Raw genomic sequence first — 15,370 nt, forward strand, 5'->3', positions numbered from 1 at the left:
ATCAAGGTCTCTTCCAATGAGTATTGTCTTCTCATTATGTGGCCAAATTATTTAAGCTTCAGCTTCAGTATTTGTGCTTAATTAATTTAAGTATTGAATGACTTAGTTGCCTTGATATTCAAGGGACTCTCAAAAGTCTTCTCCAATACCACGATTTAAAAACATCAATTCTGTGGTGCTCAGCTTTCCTTATACTCCAATGCTTACAGCCATACATTGCTAGTGGAAAAACCACAGCTTTGACTAGACTTATGACTAGACTTTGTCAGCAAGGTGATGTCTCTGCTTTTTAGTATGCTGTCCAGATTTGCTATAGTTTTCCTTTCAAGAAGTAAGCATCTTTTAATTTCATAACTGTGGTCACTATGTACAGTAATCTTTGAGCCCAAGAATATAAAATCGGACATTGTTTCCCATTTCTTCTCCCTCCATTTGCCAGGAAGTGATAGAAACAGTTGCCAAGATTTTAGGGGGGGTTTTTATGTTAAGCTTCAAGTTAGTTTTTAGACTGTCCTCTTTCACCCTCATTGAGAGGCTTCTTAATTCTTCTTCACTCTTTGCCATCAGAGTGGTATTATCTGCTTAGCTGACACTGTTGATATTTCTCCTGACAACTCTAATTTCAACTTTTGATTCATCCAGCCTGGCATTTCACATGATGCATATAAGTTAAAAAAAAAACTAAGGTGACAGCGTACCGCTTTGTAGTCTTTTTCCAACCTTAAATCAATCATTGTTCCGTGTTTGGTTCTGTTACTTCTTGACTCATATCAGGTCCTTCCTCAGGAGACAAGTAAGACGATCTGGTTCTCCTATCTCTTTGAGGACTTGCCACATTTTGTTGTGATCTGCACAGTCAAGGGCTTTAGTGCAGCTAATAAAGCAGAAGTAGATGGTTTTCTGGAACTCCCTTGCTTTCTCCATAATCCGGCTAATGTTGGAAATTTGATCTCTAGTCCCTCTGCCTCTTTGAAAACCAGCCGATATTTCTGGTAACAGTTCAATATTGCTGAAGACTAACATGCAGAATATGGAGCATAACCTTGCTTGTGTGTGATTAAGTACAACTGTTCAGTAATTCTTTGGCTTTGCCCCTCTTTAGAATTGGGACATAAACTGATCTTTTCCAATCCAGTGGCCACTGTTGTGCTTTCCAAATTTGCTTCCTGCTTGATGGCCAATAAGAGTACTGTCTCAAAGTGCCCAGTTATAACAGTGCTGGGTCACACACATGTGATCAGGTAGGGGCAAGAAAGACAGCACTGACCATTCCCACCAATAGCCCTGGTTACAGTCTGAACAAATAAAGCAACAAAAAAAGATGACATACTGTCCAACAGGAGGAGAACTGTAGGGAAAATATCAAGGTGCCCCAGAGTGATTAACAAGCTCAATGGAAGGATTAAAAGAAAGACTAAAGAGCAATTTTGGAACTAAAGGAAGCTACCCAGGACTCTGTTCCCAACTCTGATTTACATTGGTGGATTCTGTCCCCAGAGAGTAATTACTTCTACTCCCTCAGATCCGAGCCGTAAGCCTGAGAGTCAATGGGGTCTCTAGCGCTGTTGTTCATGAGTCTCCATCGCTCAGACTATTAACATTTTAAAAGGGCATTTACTAAGCAGGTTTGTCAAAATACTTGGTATAGAAATATCTTCCCAAACAAGGAGCACATTTTCCCCATGCACACACAAGGTTCCTGGGGAGAATGAGCTCAGACTTAGAAAGCACATGTAGCCCAAGAGTAAAACCACACGTCTTGGTTTCTAGCTATCCTTTTCTCCCTTCCTGGAGTCCTCATGATGATCCCTTTAGATGTAGGTACCTGCTGAACTCCATGGATTACTGAGCCCTGAAGTTGCCACTCCTTGGAATTTTTCTTGGTATGCTTCTTAGCTCCAACACAGGCATTGTCCTTAGCCACTGCAGTTTTAGTGGACACTGGAACCAACACTAATGTGAATTCTACATGGTCTTACCTTAAATTAATTAAGTATGACTAACTAGTTCAGCTGATTCTCTTTGGCCAATCATGAGACATTTTCATTCAATAACCAAAGCCCCTGAAATCCTTTCATGTTGATCAAGGGCTTATTGACGTCTACTTTATTTTGATTCTATGAACATGTCTAGGCCTGCTGGGTTTAATTGGGACAGAAGCAGATCCCTACCTTTTACCAAAAGTTTTCAAGAAGAGAATGTTATGGTAAAATAATATTCACAAACAAAAATCCATTAAAGGGGCAGGATTTCCTAATGCCATGAAGCTAAAAGATTGGAAAAGTAATTTAACTAGATGAAGAGAAAGCCCTAGAACTGTAGCAGAAAAGAAAAAAGGTGGCCCCTCACCTGAGAAATCCAGATGAAACCAGAAGCAGAGAGGAAAATAACCAAAAGTCCTAGAAACAAAAGGAGAGAGGTGTATTCAATCTTGTGTAATCAAGATTGATCATTGCATTTAACTGTATTTCTGCTATCTTGTATTGTTGTCTTAATTTACATTATTTTAGTCATAAACATATTTTGTGGATGATCAGTCTTGTTCTGCTCTTTTTGCTCTGTAGTATTTCATATATCTTTCCATTTTTCTCAAAATTCTACATTTGTTGATTCTTATGGTCCATCATTTTTATATCTCAATTTGTTTATTCATTCCCCAATCAGTGAGCAACCATTTTGTTTCCAGGGTTTTTGTGTTTATTTGTTGTTGGGTTTTTGGGTTTGTTTGTTTGTTTTTTACTGCTACAAAAAAGTGGTGCCATTAATATTTTGATATGCATCATACTTCTCATTTTTTGATCACCCCTGTAGTATAGGCCCAGTGCTAGAATCTGTAATTACAGGCCATGAACAATTAAGTGTCTTTTCTCACATAATTCTAAATTGTTTTCGAGAAGTTTTGGGACAAGTCATAGCTTGACCATAGTGCACTAGTGTGCTTTCCTTTCTACAGACCTATTAGTATTAAGTTCAGATCCCAAGACCTGGTACTACTATGTGACCACTACCTGGACCTCAGTTTCCACATCTGAAGAATATGTATGACACCTGAAGTATCATAGGGTTACCATGAGGCTCAAAAGATACATACACACACACACACACACGTATATATACATATATACATATATTCCCTTCCCTTCAAAGATATAGGTACATATAATCCACTGTTTTTTGTCATTTGCATTATCATCATTTTATTACCCTCAACTTTGTAGCTTCCCTGTGTAAAAGAAGATAAAACAGATGTAAAATGAGGCTTTAGCACTCTCCACAGTCTCAAAAATTGGCTTCTTGTGGATTCATCATTCTAACCCTGTGTCCTTCCTTTGTTTCATTCAGATGTTGATAGTTTCAATTACTATGTTCTGCAAGTCTTTGAATCATTAGGATGAATCCATTTTTCTTTTCTGTGTAGTGTTCCAAGGACACTGGCTTCCTCCATCTTCCTGGCTAAATTACAAGTCTTGAGAGATTAAACAGCAGCAAAGAGGCATCCATTATTCACATGTCTAGTGCAGGAATACAGCTCTGTCACTTGATCTGTGCAAATGAGACTGATGCCACCCAACTTTGTGGGGCCCCTCTGATATTCCATCTGGGAACTTTAATTTTGCTGTGAGCTAACATCCTGTTTATTCTGTTTTTGCTCTCAGGTGACCTCATTCATCTGCCTCCTTATCTTCGAATGGATTTTTTGTTAAATCGAGGGGCCCCAGGCATCAGCAGAGACCAGAACTTAGGCCAGGCTTGCTTGGAACCTCAGAAAAGTCGAACCTTGAAGTGTTCCACAGTCCTGGAGCCCATTCCAATGGAGGCATCATCCACAAGAGAAGGACAGTCATGGCAAGCTGGTGCTGTGGCCCCATTACCTCAGAGAGAAGGAGTAGAGCTGGGACAGGCAGCTAAAATGAGCAGCTCTCAAGAATCACTGCTGGACTCTCGAGGCCACTTAAAAGGCAACAACCCCTATGCCAAATCTTACACCTTGGTATAACAAGCAGAGTATAACTGGACAGTGGCTGTAAATACAATTAAAAACAAATTCAATTAAAGCTACTTTTTTAAAAAAAAACTGGATTCTGATATTTATAATTAAAGAAAATTGTCAAAATATTTTAAAAAAAGGTAAAAAAGAAAAAAAAAAGAAACCACAGATACTTCAATGACTCCCCTGCTTTTTTTTCTGTCTGAGTGTGAGCTTCATCTGACTGGGCATCTGATGTTTTTGGGTAAAAGAAGTCCGGTTTTCTGATCTTCACAGGATGTTGAATTTTTACTGATTTTTCTACAAAGTGCATGGGGGACAAACAAAACATTCTGACTGGAAGTCAATCACACAAGATTAAAGAAAAACAGGGGGTGATCACCTTATTTGTGGATTTTAAGGGACATTGATTTTAGGGGAAGGGAAAGTCTTTAATCATGTTTGCACACTTTTTTTTTTCCAATTAGAAAATGGGTCCTCAACTGAGCTTTTTGTTGTTGTTGTTGCTGCTGTTACCGTTAATTAGAATGAGTCTTGTCTGTGAAGGGGGGGAGGGGAGTGTAAATTTGTTTTTCCTTTTTGTTTGTTTTTTAGTTTAACAAGAAACTTTGCATTTTGTCTAATTGAAATAAACAAAAAAAAAAGTTGTCTGTTTCTGATGTATGCTGGCATTTCCTAGTTACACTTCTATTTTAAATGATGAAGACTAAATTTGGCACCTTATTTAATGACACAGAATGAAAAGTAACACTCTCTGGGCACATCTACGATCTATAACCAACACAGAGAAAATGCAATCCCTGACATCAAGTAATTTGCACCAGGCCAGAGGGTCCTATATTGAGCTCCTACCACATTTGAGGATTAGAAGAGCCAAGACATTTGGGCATTGTCAGCAAGGTGCAGATCTGCCTATAGGTGTAACACAAAACTACTCCCTCTCTGTGTATGCACACCAGAGCCTTTGAAGCTTTTTGTAGCAAATGTGATTTGATTTAATCACAAAATAAATCATGCTATGGTGAGCAGAATTTCCTAGAATTAATAAAATGTATATTTATACAAATATTTAAAATTATTCTTCATTGACCTCTCTTTTCCCATTCCATATTGCTTCCTAGGCACAGGGCTGCCTTTGCTACCCTTGTTCCTTTTTTTTTTTTTTAAAGGCAATTGGTATTAAATGACTTGCTCAGAGTCACACAACTTTTAAGTGTCAAGTGTCTGAGGCCAGATTTGAACTCAGGTCCTCCTAACTCCAGGACCAGCATACTATCCACTGTGTCAACTAGCTACCCCTACACTTAGTTTTAACTATAGTAGTTAGGTATTCTGAAGCCTCAGCCTCAGACACTCACTAGCTGTGTGATCCTGGACAAGTAACTTAATGTTTTTTGCCTCAATTTCCTCATCTGTAAAATGAGCCAAAGAAGGAAATGGATGACCACTCCAGTATCTTTACCAATACAACTTCAAATGGAATCATGAAGAGTCAAACACAACTGAAATGCCTGAACAAACATTCTGAAGCCTCCCTATTAACTAGCTATATTCCTATCCCTTTCTCCTCCTGCCCACATTCCAGCCTTGCCACCAGTTAATAACTGAAGAATCAATAACATCTAGCTTCCAAAGATCTAGCTTATTCTATAGTGAAGTCCACATTTGCTTCATTTTCTGCATCTTTGACCATAGTAGATAGCACTAGAGTCTTAAATAAGCTAAATACTATTTTATCTTACTTTAAGTGTATTGGATCAGAATTGGGCCACATTGTGCCCAGAGGAAAAACTAATCACAATAGATATTGTTTACCTGAAGATTGAGTTTGTTCATATTGCTAATCTTTTCAAGTCTGAAGGGGTACACTTTTGGTTACTTAAAAGGCAATACTTCATCTTCTTCCTTTGTTCTTTAGTATTTAACATTCAGATTGCTTTTACCAGAAACTTCCCCGAATGGAAGGGGAATTAATACTTTCATTTCACAAATTTCATTTATTTCACATTTCACCTAAAATCACCTAAAATTTTCACCTAAAAATTCACCTAGAAGCATCACTGAAATCTTTTTGTTTGTAACCAAAATATACCTACTTAACTTAAATACTATTAGAAATACTGTCAGATCATCATAGGATCATTACAGGAGAATGGCCAGCAAAGTGTTTCCTGCATAGGTATACATTTGGGATCTTATGCAAGCTCTTTGCTCATCATTTTTGCTAGGATTTCATAATTAGATCAGTACTGAAATATGACACAACCCACTTTTATTGACAAAAGCATGGACATATTACTACTGCATGGCATTTTTAAAAATTTCCTTTTTTTTCAGTTTCAAGGAAAGGGTCACACAGCAAGTAAGTATTTGAGTCTAAATTTGAACTTGGGAAGATTAGTCTTCCTGACTCCAAGGCTGGCACTCTATCCACTGTGCCACCTAGCTGCCTAACTTGGGTCCTAAACGGATTATTTCCAAAAGACTCCTATGTCCAGAAAAATGCTCGTTAAACATGAGTCCATCATCCAAAATTTCATACAGAATAATCCATTTGTCTACTTTTTGAAGGGCTAAAAGAAGCAATAAATGGCTGCGAAGTACTCTTATCCCTGGAAAGAAAAGAATAATATAAAGTGAAATATACCTATAAGGATGATAATCACCAGTCAATATCAATAAACATTTATTAAAACCAGTTGTCCTTTGGGCCAATAAAATGGACATTTGTTCACCTCACCTCATTTGCATCTGGATATTTGCCATCATTATCATGCTTAAGTTTTGAAATGGATGTCTTTTTCTCAAAGGGAAAAACTTGGAGTAATTTCTAGAACTACATTTCCTCATATCTTCTTGATATATGAAAAAGATTTTCTGTTCTTTACAACATGCAAATTGTACATCCAGGGCAACATGAAGTTTTACTTGTGTACACAGAAAGCACTTTATTCAATACTTTTACTCTATGCATGATCCCTTATTCAGATGAATTATAGTCCTACCCATTATTCTTACTTCTTATCCTCCTCCTCATAGAGACTTCCTCTGGACGATCCTCCAACTCATAATCACAATTTAGGTTCTCTGAGGAACAGCTGTCTAAGATTAAAGGTACTGAGTCTGCATTCCTAAAATTGTATCTCACAAGATCCAACCAGTGCAATGACCTTAACTCTGGTCATCCAGATGGCATACTTCGCTGAAAGCAAAAGTATGTGCTGAAATGGCATGGTAAAGACAGAAACTACAAAACACCACCCTCCCTCCTCAAGCCTGGGGCATAGTTTCCCACAAACATACATGTCATCTTTCAGGGCAACATGTCAAGCAAGACAGAATTAGACATTTTCTCCAATCCACACAACCTCTCCAAAATAGTAATTACATGCAAGAGAGAAAGCAACTTTCATTGTCTCCACAATCTAGACCACACACACACACACACACACACACACACACAAGGTGACAAATCAATGAACTAACAGCAAAGAAGGTAGACCCATAACATGTTCACTCAATACTCCCTCCCCAACTGGACATTATACTCTGCAACTGTGCAATTTGACTTTGCAACAGAACTCAGTGGGAGCATGGTAGAAAAAGTTCTGCGGAAAATAAGTCAGCAATTTGTCCTAGAGAGGAAAAACATGCATAGTTGGGCTGAGTCCCCTCTTTAAATTGAAGGTTCTGGGAGGAACCAGTCAATAAGAGGGAGAGACTGCAGAGACAAAAGATACTTCTAATGTGAGAAGTAGCAGATTGAGGGGTTGTGTGAGCTTCCTAAATCAAAGAGGTTTCTATGGCATGGTAGACAGCCTTCAGGAAACGGGTCAGCAATGCCATCCGGAGATCTCTGACCCCCTTTATTCTTGCACTATAGAAAACCAAAAGCCACAAGATTATTCGAGTTGGGACAGAAGCATGACAGCACTCTTTACTACAACAGCTCTCTTCCACAGTATTGAGGAACAAGGAGAACTGGGGGAAAATACCAATATGTTTATGGGCCTCTACCACACCTGAAGCAAAGGGAACTGGCACTCAGTTGAGGTCAGTTCTATCCCACCAGAAGTCACTTGGAGCAAAGACAGAAGCAAGGAAAGAAAGCAAGGCTTGTGAAACATTAATTGTCCAGCACTGGAAGAGGCCAAGATATCACTGTGCTTTTTTAAAATATTCTATTTTATTTTATTTTCAAGTCCACATTCTTTCCCTCCAAACTCCTCCTCCCCAATAATTGAGAGAGAAAAAAATAAACAAAACTCATTACAAACCTGTAAAATCTTGCAAAACAAACCCTTACATTGTTCATGTATCATATATATATTATATGGGTAATATATACATGACTACACATGACATACATGTGTGTATGTCATGTGTATACACATGCACGTGTGTGCTGTGTATACATATACACATGCACAGATGTACATATATGTGTTCATGTGTGTGTGTGTGTGTGTGTGTGTGTGTGTGTGTAGATATATAGATATGATTAAATCTGTACTCTGAGTCCATTATCTCTCTATCAGGAGGTGAGTAGTATGTTTCATCATGAGTCCTCCAAAACAATGGTTTCTCATTTACATTGATCAGAGTTCTTTCAAATTTCTTTAAAATGTTTTTAAAGTCTTAAAAATATTGTTGTTATTGAAAAGAAATTTTCTCCTACTTTTACTTCACTTTGCAATAGTCCACATGTTTTTTCCCAGGTTTCTCTGAAAACATCCTTTTCACTACTGCTTATAACACAATAGTATTCTATCACTTTCATATGCCATAATTTGTTCAGTCATTCTTCAATTGATGGGCACACCTTCAGTTTCCACCACAAAAGATCCTGTTCATCTTTCTTTGATCTCTTTGGGGGTATATACATTGTAGTAACATTGCTGAGTCAAAGGATATGTACAGTTTTATACTTTTGGAACATAATTCAAAATTATTTTCCAGAATGGCCAGACCAGTTCACAGTTCTACCATACAGCATTAATGTATTGGTTTTTCTTTAGCTCTTCTAGTATTTGCTGTTTTACTTTTTGTTAACTTTGTCAGTTTGATGGTTTTGAAGAGAGACTTCAGAACTGTTTAAATTCTGTTTAAATTAAACTCTCTTATACTTCATGATTTAGATAGCTTGGATTTCTTCTCTGAAAACTGCCTATTTATATTCTTTGACATTTACCAATCAGAGAATGGCTCATTTTCATATAAATGTGAAATTAATCCCCATCTATCTTAGAAATGAGACCAGTATCAGAGAAACTTGATTCAAAGGTTCTTCTAGTTTCTTGGTTCACTTCTAATTTTAGCTGCATTGTTTTTATTTGCTCACAAATTACTTTATGTAACCAAATTGTGCATTTCACCCCCTGTCAACCTCTCTACTTCTTGTTTGGTCATGATATTAGTCTTCTACCAATAGATCTGACAGGTAATTTCTTCCTTGTTCCTCTACTTTGCTTATGATGTCATCCTTTATGTTTTAATCATGTATCCACTTGGATATAGTGTATAGTATATAGTACATAGTGTATAGCATTTAGTATATAATGGGAGATGCCAGCTTATACTCAGTTTCTGCCAGACTGCTCTACAATTTTCCCAACTTTTGTCAAATAGTGAATCCATGCCCCAATATTTGGGATCCAATCAAACACTAGGCTACTGTTCTGTTTAGAGTATATTTAATATGTTCTACTGATCAGCTGCTATATTTCTTACCAGTATCAGTATGGCTTTGGAATATAGTTTGAGATCTGGTATTGCTAGAACTCTTTCCTCCCCATTTTTTAAAAAAACTAATTCCCTTGAGATTCTTCACCTTTTGTTGCTCCAGATGGATTTTGTTGCAATTTTTTCTAGTTCTACAAAGTAATCCTTTGGTTGTTTGATTAGTATGGCATTGAATATGTAAATTAATTTAGCTAATATTGTCATTTTTATTATATATAAGCAATAAATATTTATCTGATTATTTAGATGTGTCTTTATTGCATAAAAAGCATTTTTAAACAATAGTTCTTATATGTGTCTTGGTAGTTAGACTCCCCAAATACTTTATATTGTCTATAGTTAAGTGGAATTGCTCTTTCTGCCTCTTCCTGAGGTAATATACAGACATGCTAATGATTTTATGTGTTACAACTTTGCTAAAATTATTTCATTTAGTTTTTTAGTTGACTCTCCAGGGTTCTTTAAGTAAACCATCACATTATCAGTCAAAAGTAATAATTCAGTTTCCTCTTTTACTCTGCTTATTCTCTCAATTTCTTTTTATTATTCTATTGCTATAACTATCACTTCCAGGATTAGAACTATACTGAAATGTACTAGTGATAATAAACATCCTTGCTTTACCTATCTTCTTATTAGAAAAGCCCCCAGTTTATCTCCATTTCAGGTAATGTTGTCTCTTACTATTTATCACATTAAAAAAGCTCTATTATTTTTATGCTTTCTAATGATTTTAATAAGAATGGATGCTATTTTTGTCAAAAAGATTCTTTATCTGTTTATATAATCATATGATTTTGGGTGTTTCTTATTATTAATATGGTCAATTGTATTTGTAGTGTTCCTAACATTGAAGAAGCTCTGCATTCTTGCTATAAATTTAGCCTGATCATTATATAATCTTTGTGGTATGATGCTATAGTCTCATTGTTGATAATTTATTTAAAATTTTTGCATCAATAGTCATTGGTCTACATGGAGGAGTGGGGAACCTGAGGCTCAAGGCCACACATGAGGCCCTCTAGGTCCTCAGTTGTGGCCCTTTGACTAAATCCAAACTTTACAGAAGAAACCCTGTATCACAGATTTCTCCTGTGAAGTTTGGATTCAGTCAAAAGGCTGCACTTGAAAATCTAGAGGGCCACATATAGCCTCGAGGCCACAGGTTCCCCACTCGTGGTCTATATTTTGCTTTCGTTGTTTTGACTGTGACCTTGTTTAGAAATTAAGAACATATTTGTATCATAAAATTTGGTATGACCCTTTCTTTTCCTATTTTGTTCCAAACACTTTATGTAGTATTGGAATTAATTGTTCTATAATGTTTGGTAGAATTTGCTTGAAAATTCATCTGGTGCTGAGATCTTAATCTTTGGGCATTCATTTATGGCTTGTTCAATTTCTTTTTCTAAGATATTTAAGTATTCTACTTCTGGTTCTGTTAATCTGTTTAATTCATATTGTTATAAATATTTATACATTTCACTTAGATTGTCAGTTTTATTGGCATTTAATTGGGTGAAATAATACCTAATAATTTGTTTTATTTCTTAATCAGTAGTGGTGAATTTACTTTTTTCATCTTCGATACCCGTAATCTAGTTTTTTTTTTCTTTTTTGACCGATGTTAGCTAATGAAACCCATTTTATTGTTTTAAAAGTTATTAGTTTTGACTTATTACCTCAATATTTTCTTTTTCTTTAATTTTGATCATCTCTCCTTTGATTTTAAGGATTTGTTTTGGTGTTTGGGAAGTTTTTAATTTATTGTTATCTAGGTTTTTTTAGTTGCATGCCCAATTCACTGATTTGCTCTTTCTCTATTTTACTGATAAAACTATTTAGGGATACAAATTTTCCCCTAAATACTGCTTTAGCTAAATCTCCAAAATTTCAATACACCCTCTTATTGTTGTAATTATCTTTAATGAAATTATTGGTTGTTTCTATGATTTTTTTTGACTGACCCATTCTTTAGAATTTAGTCCCCAATTAATTCTTCATCTTTGCTTCACAAGCTCTGTACTGAATATGATTTTATAATATTGCCATTTATTAAAGATACTTTAATATTTCCCTTTCTATATATTTTTTGTAAGGCTTTTATGATCTTACATGATTGATTTTTGTGAAAGTGCCATAGACATTTTAGAAATAACTATATTCTTCAATATTATTCATGTATAATATATCTAACTTGTCTAAAATTATATTTATATCTTCCATTTCTTTTATTCTTTGTTTTAAGTTTAGTCTGAAAGGGATAAATTGAGGTCCTCTACTATTATACTTTTACTGTCTATTTCTCTTTATAACTCATTTAACTTTTCCTTTAAGAATTTAGATAGAATTGATTCATTACCTATCATATCTTTCAGCAAAATATCATTTTTCTATTTATTTCTTTTAATTAGGTCTTTGTGTGTGTGTGTGTGTGCTTTTTTCTTGTTTTGCTTTGTTACTTTGTTTTGTTTTGTTTTTCAGCTGAAGAATAAAAGATTCTACATCAGCTCTTTATTTGAAAATACATGTCTTTTCCTCTCCCTTTTTTACTTCACCTGAGGCATAAAAGATTCTGTTTTAGCCCCTTATTTGAACTATATGTGTTTGTTTCAAGTGTCTTTCTTGTAAACAACATATTGCTGAATTCCAGTTTCTAATCCATTATGCTATCCTCTTCCATTTTATGGGTGCATTTATTCCATTCACATTCACAATTATTATTGTTGTTTGTGTATTTCTTCATCTTATTCTCTTATACTTTTCCTTTCCACTCTGAGTTTATTTTGCTATTTAGTAATCCTCTTCTTAATCTGTTTTCCCTCTGATTCCCTCCACTTTTTCTTTAACTACTTTTCTTCCTGTTTCTATATTAGGTAAAATATATATTTTTTTCCTCAACTGTGTGCATATCTTACCTTCCCTTGATCAGCTCAGATAAGAGTGAGGTTCAAATTTTGTCCACTTTTACCCCCACTCCAAATAGTGAAAAATCTGGGATTTGTACCAGGCCAGAGTGAAATCTTCCTTCATCTGCTGAATGTCTTATGAATGTGCTATTAATGCAACTTATTTCAGTCCAGAAGAGACCAGACTTCTGAACACACCCCAGCGTAACTTGATTTGGATATACTTGGTTCCCCATTGGGCATGTCCCCAGCATCTCATTTTTTCACCCTTGTTACCACTCCCAGCACATCACACTCATCAAGGCAACCTAGCATCCTCCTTGTGACTTCATCATGGTGGATTGATGCCCAGGCCCCAATTTATAGGTTTTACCCATCATGAGCCATGGATAATTGATTTATTTGTTGAGAACTCAGGGAAGGTGGTATGTCAGCTTTATGATCCAGACTCTTCTGACACCCTTTAGCTAAATAAGTCTACTTCTATTGATGCACAGCAATCATATGAAATAATTTTCATCATTCTTCTTGTTCCTTCCCACTCCCAATGCCACTTTATTTCTCTTCTCCTCCCTTTCCTTTTTTCTTTTAAGATCATCAAAACAGGGGCAGCTAAGTGGCACAGTGGACAGAGCTCTGACCTTGGAGTCAGGAGGTTCAAATGCAGCCTCAGACACATGACAGTTATTAACTGTGTGACCCTGGGCAAGTCACTTAACCCCGATTGCCTCACCAAAAAAAAAGCAAAAAAAAAAAAATCATCAAAACATAACAGAATCACTCCCATCACCTCTGTCTTCTCAGACTCACTCTGTGACTCCTGATTATGATTGGGTTCTCAGGGGACATGTGTGTCATTTCCCCACATTCAAATGTAAACAATTTATCCTTGTTTAATACCTTATGAATGCTTGCTCATTTTTCCTTTTATGTTTCTCTTGATCTCCATGTTTGTCAAAGTTTCTATACAGATCTGGTCTTAAGAACTGTTTGGAAATCCTCTATATTACTAAAGATACATTTTTTAGTATTACATTCAGTTTGACGGGGAATATTATTCTTGGGTGTAAGACTAGATCTTTTGCCTTCTGAAATATAATATTCCAAGCTCTCTGACCCCTTATAGAGGTGACTACTAAATTGTATGTGATCCTCACTGTGGTGCCTCAATACTTGAATTCTTTCTTTTTACTTCTTGTAGTATGTTTTCTTTGATGTAGTAGGTCTAGATTTGGCTAAAATATTTCTGGGATTCTTCATTCTAGGGTTTCTTTCAGTTTGTGATAAATGGATTCTATCTATTTATACTTTTCCCTCTAGTTCAAAGAGTGTTACTTTTAAGATTTCTTAAGAGATGATGTCTAGGGGCAGCTAGGTGGCACAGTGGATAGAGCACCAGCCCTGGATTCAGGAGGACCTGAGTTCAAATCCGGCCTCAGACACATAACACTTATTAGCTGTGTGACTCTGAGCAAGTCACTTAACCCCATTGCCTAGCCAAATATTAAAAGAGAGAGAGAGAGAGAGAGAGAGAGACAGAGAGAGACAGAGAGAGAGAGAGAGAGAGAGAGAGAGATGATGATGATGATGTCTAGGCACTTTTTTTGGTCATGCATTTCAAGTTTAATGATTCTTAAATTATCTCTCCCTCATCTGTTGATCAGGTCATTTTTGCTATGGTAATAGCTAACTTTCATACAGTACTTACTATGTGCCAGGCACAGTGCTAAGTGCTTTACAATTATTATCTCATTTGATCCTCCCAACAACTCTGAGAGGTAGGTGTGATTATTGTGTATATTCTCTCTTTGAGCCAATTCTAATGAGAGTAAGGTTCACTCAATCCTCCTCACCTCCCCCTTGTTCCCCACCACTGTAAAAGCTTTTTCTTGATGATTTCATGTAAGATAATTTACTCCCATTCTACTTCTCCTTTTCTCTTTCTGCCAGCACATTCCTCTCTCACTCTTTAATTTTATTTCTTAGATATTATCCCTTCATATTCAACTCATACCTGTACCTCCTTCTATTTGCCCTAATAATGAGAAAGTTCTTATGAGTTACAAGTATCATCTTCTCATGTAGGAATGTAAACAGTTTAACCTAATTAAGTCTTTTATGATTGCCCTTTCCTGTTTACCTTTTTATGCTTCTCTTGAGTCTTGTATTTGAAAGTTAAATGTTCTATTCAGGTCTGGTCTTTTCATCAAAAATGCTTGAAAGTCTTCTATCTCATTGAATATCCATTTTTCCACAGTTTTGCTGGGTAGATGATTCTTGGTTGTAATCCTAGATCCTTTGCCCTCCAGAATATCATATCCCAAGCACTTCCATCCTTTAGTGTAGAAGCAGTTAAATCTTGTGTTATCCTGACTGTGGCTCCATGATATTTGAATTGTTTCTTTCTGGCTGCTTGCAATATTTTCTCCTTGACCTGGAAGTTCTGGAATTTGACTATAATATTCTTGGAATTTGGGATCTCTTTCAGGAGGTGATTGGTGGATTCTTTCAATTTCTATTTTACCTTGGAGTTCTAGAATATCAGAGCAGTTTTCCTTGATAATTTCTTGAAAAATGATGTCTAAGCTTGTTTATGATTATGACTTTCAGGTAGTCCAATAATTTTTAAATTCTCTCTCTTGGATCTATTTTCCAAGTCACTTATTTTCCAATGAGATATTTTACATTGTCTTCAATTTTTTTTTCATTTTTGAGGGTTTTATTTTTATTG

The 15,370-nt window shown here is 35.9% G+C and overlaps 1 protein-coding gene across 1 annotated transcript in view; it reads left to right on the top strand.

The window, feature by feature from the left end:
• DSCAM (DS cell adhesion molecule) overlaps nt 1–4,592 on the top strand; it is a 933,525-nt gene extending 928,933 nt beyond the window's left edge. Inside the window, exon 33 of the mRNA XM_078146483.1 lies at nt 3,657–4,592. Within this exon, the coding sequence (XP_078002609.1) occupies nt 3,657–3,997 (341 nt within the window). The 3' untranslated portion in view covers nt 3,998–4,592. The remainder of the gene's footprint in view (nt 1–3,656) is intronic.
• Nucleotides 4,593–15,370: the final 10,778 nt, after the last annotated feature.

Source organism: Phascolarctos cinereus, unplaced genomic scaffold (assembly GCF_003287225.1).
Source record: "Phascolarctos cinereus isolate Bilbo 61053 unplaced genomic scaffold, phaCin_HiC Scaffold_726;HRSCAF=1367, whole genome shotgun sequence".
Taxonomy (NCBI): Eukaryota; Metazoa; Chordata; class Mammalia; order Diprotodontia; family Phascolarctidae; genus Phascolarctos; species Phascolarctos cinereus.